The sequence below is a fragment of the Arachis ipaensis genome, chromosome B04 (assembly GCF_000816755.2).
Source record: "Arachis ipaensis cultivar K30076 chromosome B04, Araip1.1, whole genome shotgun sequence".
Taxonomy (NCBI): Eukaryota; Viridiplantae; Streptophyta; class Magnoliopsida; order Fabales; family Fabaceae; genus Arachis; species Arachis ipaensis.
In genome coordinates, this window is record NC_029788.2 from 2,171,329 (window position 1) to 2,179,879 (window position 8,551).

An 8,551-nucleotide genomic window follows, 5' to 3' on the forward strand; every position below is an offset into this window, starting at 1 on the left:
ATATATAATATATAACAAATTGATTATATTATAAGTAAATTTTAAATATAATAATAAAATAATTATATTATAGTGCATTATATAGTTTAAATTGGATTAGATCAATTTGCTAAAAAAGTAAAAATAGAATCTAATCAAATCTAAATTAATGCAGTTTTAATTAATTTTCGATTTAAATTAGATTAAATAAACGGTTTAATTTAGATAGATTCGAATTTACCCAACCTACTAAAAAGGGAGTGATATTCCATTGTTGCCAATGTAGGACTGAAATTATCATTCCCTCCAAATTATTATCATATAAGCATGGTCAAAGAAGCACGCTTTGCATGATTTGACCATTGTTACACTGTGGTGGGTATTTATTGGTGGAAGGCTCACGGTTTCTATTAAAAGATGTTTCTCACATCTGTATTTTACTATTTTACATACTCCATTCAATATTTTACATGTATAAACGTCTTATAGTTTAGTACATCCTTAACATTTCATAAATTAATCTAGTAGCTATTTTCCTAACCAATAATTACATCTATATCTATAGTTTTTGAACAAAAGAATGAAGTAACAATAATTTAGATCATAGATATCCTCTAGAGTCACTAGTAGTCTAACAATGCAAACTTAACCTGCAATCCAATCTTGCCACCCTCAGTCACAAGCTTAGCTGCTGTTACCAGCCAATGGCCGGGAACGTCGTGCGGACCTCGCACGACCTCACTGGTGTCAACAAACTTTAGCATTTTGGCGGAACGAGTCGGGACAGGTGGACCGTCCGGATAAACACCGGAGTTGAGCGCGGTTGGTGCTTGCTTCTGGTGACCACTCACACTCTGTTGTTGTGTGAAGGAAAATGTAGTGCTAAGATTTGTTAGGAATGATGATTTTCTAGAAGCCTCTGGAACGGCGGCCCATTCGGACTTCCTGATGCTGCAATTTGGTATGTGAGTGTATAGGAGGCGCAAATGAAGCACATTTCTTGGCCAACTCCCTTTGCTAATGAGTTGAGCACCGGTTACAATGTAGACACCATTACTACTTGATTCATTCAACCATTCAGGGTCATGTTTGACTACTGAGGTGCACACGTTAGCAAAACCCTTCCATCTTATTGGCTCTAGGAATTCGTCGCTGTTTTCATTGTCATCTGATCCTCGCCACATCGACGATTTGCTTGTGATTGAGCCGCCGGAAGAGAGGATCATTGTGTTTGGGAGGCTGGAAAGGTGCTGTATGTGTAATGCTAGTCTGTCACATTTTCTTCCCTCTAAATACAAGCGAAGACCAACCACAGGTTTTTGTTCACTCAATACCTGATATTTTGCACGAATTCCGTGATTAATTATATAGAATATACTAGAAATCTTCCTAATTACTAAAAAAGAAGAAAAAAAAAAAGAGATGGATATTTTTGATGTCCTGAAATCTTAGAAAGCAACAAATTCTTCTTTAGAGAATGTTTGTGAGAATAAATTATTTCTCTATCGATATAATATAATGTCAATTGCAACACTAGAAGGGTTGAAAACTCAAAATAGGTGCTATGTTCTATGCAGCACACACATTGAATTGAAATAAGGAAACAACACTTATTATCAAGTGAAGTATTAAGTTCATATTGTTGTCAAAATGACTTCTAGAAAGAACAAAGAACAAACACCCAAATTTGTCGGGAAAGAATTTTGATTGGATACTTTAGTCCTCAACAAATTTTTATTCTCTTAAGAGCCCTCTAGAATTACTCCCGCAAGCCAGATTGGTCCCTCGGTCGCTTTTAATAAAAAAATTTAATATGGGTATTGGACAAATAAATCCCTAAAAATTTTTCAAAACAACGAAGGAACCAATCTATCCGATGTGAGTCATTTTCATGGACTTCTAGAGATTAAAAATTTGTTGGGAATCAAAGTGTCCGATTTGAAATTCTTTGAAGACCAATTTGAGTATTTACTCAAAAACAAAAATTCGTCTCATCTCATGTACCTAAAAAGCTTGATTTGTTAGACTAATCTGCACAAGATAGGTAATTTCGTCAACAATATGATCTTTTGTAGCAAATGTTCCTCAAGGGTTTAATTTTTTTGTCTTCTGTGGATAATTTTGTCGGCGACATGATCCTTGGTGCATAAATTTAGGATTTCGCTTCTTATATATGTTGCAAAAACTGTTTGCTCAAGTAGCAGGGTTTGGTTAGTAGTACCTGTGCAGAGCTGATATGAAGCTTGGGACCCAAGAAACTGAACTGCAGCGAAGGCGAAGAAGTCTTTCTCCGTTGATGCCTCAGAGGTAGCTCATAAAACATTGGTGCCCATTGCGTTGGAATTTGAAACTCCAAGAAATATTGTAAATCTTCAGGAGAAGGCTTATCTGTGAAGAACATTTAAATCAATGAAATGCAGTGTAACTTCCTCGTCAAATTAGAAAGTGATCGACACTTGAAACTCGTGTAATTTAGTAAAACATGCAAGGACAATCCGAGACAAATCATATTTGCTTTATTTTGGAGCTTATCTAAATCAAAATCATTGAAGCTGCATAAAATAGAGATAAAAAAAAGTAGATTATATAACTAATTTTGGATCCAAAAGAACATATCTTACAGCGCAAGTACGAATTGATGGCATGGCTCAGATAGCCACTTCCAGGAATTCCTGTGAGAAGTGATGAAATAGGAACAAACTTGAAGAGAATTGCTTCAGGATTTGATGGCACTGTCTGAAGCCAATTTGAGTGACTATGCTTGAACATATCACCTCCTCTTTTTGAGCAAATAATAGTGAGGCCCTGTTCCAATAACAAAAAGCATGAGATACTAACAATCTTTAAAATCTTTGTTCCTTTCAAATTGAACTGATATATTGTTTCTCTTTTTTATACTTACATCCTTGCTTGATGATTCCGAAATACTGGTGAACTGTACTGAGTTTGATTGCATCACGCGACTAAAGACTTCAGGGACCTACATGAATTAGCAAGATTGATATCTATCTATCAATACATAGACAACCATGTTAATAAATATTCTATAGACTTCAGTTGTAGGAATTAGCCTCTCTTAGAACGCTTTAATAATATTGTCTTATGAATGTGTATAAGAAGGTTATGCATTGTATCAAATTGACATAACAGTCACTTGAAATATTATTCAGATTATATCACTCTCCCTCTATTTTGATTCTGTATTTTCATGAATTCTAAGAGTATTAAAGATGTTAGTAAATATCCTAAAAACTTAAGTTGCTAGATAAAGACAGCAAGACATGCTAATGCTTTTTATATCTAACAGGCTCCTTCATGCAAAAGCTATTTTAAGCTTGAAGTGTGGCTACAAATCCACACATACCTTGTGGTCAAATTTGATTTTAATTTAGAAGAATGGGCGTAAAAAAGAACAAACACGAAACATTTTTGGGTTACAGAAGTTCAAATCTCATAAACCTTTTTCTTTTTCCAAAACCTTTGGCTATAGAGTAGAGTCATATTGGTTACCTTTTGCTTTGCATGTATTGTTGTCTGCCTCTCGAGTAGTGAAGGGCTTCTTAAATCCGAAAACATAAAGTCTCCAAGTTCCTCTAGATATCTTCTGAGATCACTAGGAGAAATCTTTGAAGAGTGTTTCTGTTTGACACAAATTACATCTTGGCCTCCAACAGCCATACCTATTATTATGTGTGTACCATATGTCTGAATGAACCTGCCTAACATGACTGATCAGGATCATTACGCTTATTGACCAAAAATCATGCATAACTGTATGCATGTTCCATTGTTAAGATTGAATTGCGAATACATAAGAGTGAAAAAAGTTTGCTAACAAGGATTCTGTCTAGAAGGCAAATTGAGTATTAGTTAAGGGAGACATGGAATTCTTGTGAATTGGTTCTCCATTACCGACAACTCGAGCTTAATGATAAAGAATAATGAATTTGTTAAATGCAGTATCATTGATAAGTTGTAGAAAGTACAGAGTACTTGCTATTTTTCACTTTTAGATATTGTTAGATATATAAATATTCATGTGCTTTTATCTATCAGTTTAAACTTTTAGAAAAGATGGATTACCTGGACAATGCTGCAGGATCCCATTGAGCCGGAACAGCTTTCTTTACTTCATCTTGAAGTATGAGGTGTGAAGGAGTTAGGTGCAAATAGTACAGAGAAATGAAATAACCATCAAAAGCAAGATATTTGATATCTTCGGCATCACGATACCAATCGCCAGTTAAGTCGAAAAGAGCATTAAAATAGCCAGAGGGAATTTTCCCCTGTATTGCTGATTTCTGGTTAAGCAACTCAGACATCTGCAATCAAAGAAAGAGATATGCTACATTTAAACTCTGTCTTTTAATACATATCTTCTATCAAGAAATTGCAATGACATAATATCAACCACTTTAGAAATTTAGTACATTCATAGTTCAACTTATTCATAATATACTGGATTTTCATGATAACAGACGTTNTCAATAAGATCCATTACTGAAATATTGCTGCATTTTATTATCCATTAATTGAATTAGCTACATCTTGGGTAGCATTTCTTTGAGAATCTTGATCAATCTCTAAAATGCATGGATGACGACAAATGAAACAAGTGATTAATGTCTTATATTCCAAGTTCAAGTGTCTTAACATTTTCATCACTTGAAGTTTGAGATTTAAATACCCAAAATGACATGTCATGGTAGCAATCTAAAATTAAGTGTAAACTATAATCATGTAACTGAAATGTATATACTGCCTTCGATAACACTGTCCATCAATTATGATTTATGACAACACATTTTACACTTACAATGATAAAATTCTCATTTATTTTACCCCAATCACTATTCACTAATTAAGTAGAAGGTTCCCCCGTGCAGAACATAAAGGTTTAGACTGATTTGGGATACAGTTTTTTGGCATAATATCGAAGCTTATATAACAAATATAATTCAAGTGCCTAAAATTTGATTATTGTATTCAATTTCATTCTTCTAAATAAAAGCCTAAACTCTTTCTCTTTTAAAAAAAAGGAGAGGATTATTGACCCATGTTTGACACATGAACTCAGGAAATTCTCCTCAGGTCACATAAATATTTTGTATATTCCTTTTGTTTCGGATATTATCCTCATCCTTTTGGGAGTGTTAGAACTATGATCTCACAATAGGTCCAATAATAAAAAAATATGTATCAACTCTATATATATGAAACAAATATAAGTACAAATAACACCTCATTTTGTACAAATCAATTTTCTATAGATATTCAATAAAAGACCAAGCTACCTGTACCAAATGATTCAGCATAAACCTTGCATACTTGTCCGTACATATTTAAAGAGTAACGTTGCATGCACCAGTTTTGTCTACATTTCTTTTGTATAAACTTACCTTTAGTATTAAAAGTCAGAATTTAATTTTGATATGCGTAAAGTTTTTCACTTACATCTAATTACTCAATCCCACATCAACAAAAATAGCGAAAGTTAATTCATCAAAATTAAACTCTTAAAAGTATTAATAAGAACAGAGAAGATAAAAGTTTTGTCTTTTAAGTAGTGTTTGTTTTGAGGTACTGAGACAGAGACTGAAAGACTGAGACTTAGTATCATGTTTGTTGGTTCAGAGACTGGTACTAAAATTTCTCTCTATCTCCAAAATTTCATTATTTCAGTACCTCCAAAAGTTAGGACACAGGGGACTAAAATTTTTAGAGATAGAGACTAAAACTTTAATAACATTTTATACCTAAAATACCCTTATTTCAATTAATTAATTTTAATTTTACCTTTTGTGTAAATTAAATTATAGTTTTATTCTTACCACCAAATATATCATAAAAAATGTACCAAAAATTTCCAGAAAAAATTATAAAAACATCTCTTTGAAACCATTTTGCTGCTCAAACAAACAATTCATCGAGAACTCGGTACAGAAGCAATTTCTATTCATCGAGGCAATAGTATTTTGGAATTTGAAACGCAAAGAAGAAAAAATTAAAATAAAAAAAGGAACCTGATTGAATTGAAGAACATCAGACTTAAATCGAATCCTGTCTCCTTTATCACAGCGTATATCTTGAGAAACATGAGGAATAATAGTGTTATTACCAGAAGGTCCTCCAGGCACCACAATATCCCTCATGTTCTCTTCGTCAAGAACCACCAACCTCCTCCCTCCATTAACGCCGCCCTTGGCGAACTTGAGCCGAAAATCGCTGGTGAGATCGAACCCTTTGCCCAGACAGCCCAACGCTGCAACCTCCTCCATCGTCGTCTAGCAAATTAAACTTTGATGATTATATTATTCGAATATAATAAGCACTTATAGCATCAGCTGCCACGACCTCTGACCGTGACCGAATCGAAGAAGCTAATAGTCAAATCAGGTTTGGTGGCGGGTTTGACTTTGGATTCTTCGCTATTATCAGTTTGTTTGAATAATTGAATGAGACAAGGTCATTATTATTACTGTGCTTAGTATGGTTCAAATAAAATAGAATAAAATAGTAGGGTGACGTAATCAACAAATATTATTATTTTAGTTCAATATTTAGTCTCTAATAATTTATACAAATACAATTATATTATATGTATATATTAAAATTAATTATTGCCAAGAAGCAATAGCTCAAATGGCATAGCCAATAAGTAATAGCTCAAATGACATAATCTCCTCATACTCAATTAAGAGGTTGCGGGTTTGAGTCTCCTATCTTTGNGCGTCGGTTGTGATTTGAAAGGGAAAGGTTGGTCCAATTTCAATTAAGCACTATTTACTTTATATATATATATCACAACTTGACACAACTAAAATATATAGCACAATTTGAATTAACTTTCAACTGGTTGTTAATTTATTTTTTTATTAATTAAAATAAAAAAATATAAAAAACCAATAGAATATCTGTTAATCTGTATAATGTGTATAATAAATTGTATTATGGTCAATTTAATAGAATATCAGATATTTATTATCCCTAGTACTCGAATAATTATTCTAAATAGTAAGAGTATATTGTGTTTGATAAATTAATAGTATTTCATTTTAAATGTTCACTTTTAACTAAATAAATAATTCATTGTACATATTATACAGATACTTCATTCACTCTCTAATAAAATTCTTAAAATAAATAAATAAAATGTTATGAAAGAAAATAATTAAAAATTAAATTTTTAACCATTTTTTAAAAAATATTTACTCCTTGTGTTGTTGGCTACTTATAGTGATTAACTTAAAATATTAAGTAATCAAAAGGAGACCGACATACATGCCACGTCTTTAAAATTGGTCAAGTACGTGTATCTCTGCATGCATACAATGCCATTACACATGCCAAATGCCATCTTCTTCTGAATATAAGTAATGTCAGATACTCAATGTAAGTCACAGCCATGTATATAAATAAAATTGTTACTTGAAAATGGATGAAAGTTGAAAGCAAAGATGTCGAAGAACAGCAAGAGTAAGGTACCTGGGGAGCCCACAGGAAGTGGCACTTCCTTGCTTGAGACTGCTACGGCTGCCATCCAAGCCTTTGCTCCAGTCAACAAAATCCATCAACATCTTTGTGCGTAAGTAAACCCCCTCTTTCCATTATTACCTTAGTTATTACTTTCACTACATACTTAAATAGGTTCTTTCATATCCAACGTTTTTTATTTTCAATCCCACAACATTTTCAACAGTATTTCTATCAATTTCTACCAAACTTTTGTTTATGATGGTGTGAGTTTATGACGGTGTTAATAGAAGTGTCTTTGCGAATGTGTCTAATAAAAATGTCTTTTTTATAGCTGTGTTTAATGAAAGTATCTTTATAAATTTATAAATCTATTTTTTAGATGTATCTTTTTATACATGTGTTTAAAATATAATAATTAATTATTGTTACTAATAAATTGACCTATTTAATATATACTCTATTTTTTTTAATTTGTTACCTCTGATGATATAAATTAGTTTTTATTCAAAATTTATCTTAGGGTATAAAATATATAAATTATTTGAGTTGTTTTATAGTGTGTTAATATAACTAGTCAAATTGTTCCTGGAACAATTTTTATTCAAAATTTATGCATGTTTCTATCATATGGATTTTTTTATTTGTTATTAATTATTAACTACAAATAAACTACTCCACTGATATAAGCGTAACAAGTCTTTCACTCATTGTAAATTTGTAAATCATATATATATTTTTTATTATAAATGTATATTTAGAATCGTTTAAAATGAGAACTATTGTAAGATGAGAAATAAAATAAACTGAAAAATCAATTATTTTGGATCAATAATTTCCCCATTTTTTTGTGGGAGGGTATCAAAATAATCCAATTATTGTCATTAGTAACTTCAACTACTGCAGATTTTATAGAAAATAATTCCTCATCGTCTGATTATTGGATTTTTTTTAGTTGTAGATAGGGCTGGAAGCGAACTTGAAAGCTCAAGTTCGGCTTATAAAAATTGAGCTTGGCTCGCGGCTCGACTCATTAACGATCAAGCCCATTTCTTAAGCTCAAACTCGACTTACTAAAAAAATTTATAAGTTGGCTCGA

At 32.1% G+C, this 8,551-nt stretch overlaps 2 protein-coding genes across 2 annotated transcripts in view; one reads left to right on the plus strand and one right to left on the minus strand.

Annotated features, from left to right (window-relative positions):
- On the minus strand, window positions 370-6,429 carry LOC107638271 (MACPF domain-containing protein At1g14780). The gene is made up of 7 exons (XM_016341464.2): window positions 6,003-6,429; window positions 4,063-4,301; window positions 3,490-3,694; window positions 2,882-2,959; window positions 2,601-2,784; window positions 2,201-2,367; window positions 370-1,313 (listed from the first exon to the last, which is right to left on the minus strand). Exons 1-7 carry the CDS (start codon window positions 6,255-6,257, stop codon window positions 603-605), a joined length of 1,839 nt encoding a protein of 612 aa, XP_016196950.1. The 5' UTR covers window positions 6,258-6,429; the 3' UTR covers window positions 370-602.
- Window positions 7,360-8,551, plus strand: part of LOC107635801 (oil body-associated protein 1A) — a 3,295-nt gene continuing 2,103 nt past the window's right edge. Inside the window, exon 1 of the mRNA XM_021120253.1 lies at window positions 7,360-7,564. Coding sequence (XP_020975912.1) covers window positions 7,437-7,564 — 128 coding nt within the window. The 5' untranslated portion in view covers window positions 7,360-7,436. The remainder of the gene's footprint in view (window positions 7,565-8,551) is intronic.

Excerpts from the sequence above, each read along its gene's own strand:
- LOC107638271 (XM_016341464.2), bottom strand. The coding sequence starts at position 6,257 with ATGGAGGAGGTTGCAGCGTTGGGCTGTCTGGGCAAAGGGTTCGATCTC. Across the intron at positions 3,695-4,062 it reads GATCCTGCAGCATTGTCCAG|GTTCATTCAGACATATGGTA; the intron begins GTAATCCATCTT and ends CATGTTAGGCAG. Across the intron at positions 2,960-3,489 it reads CAATACATGCAAAGCAAAAG|GTCCCTGAAGTCTTTAGTCG; the intron begins GTAACCAATATG and ends TAATTCATGTAG.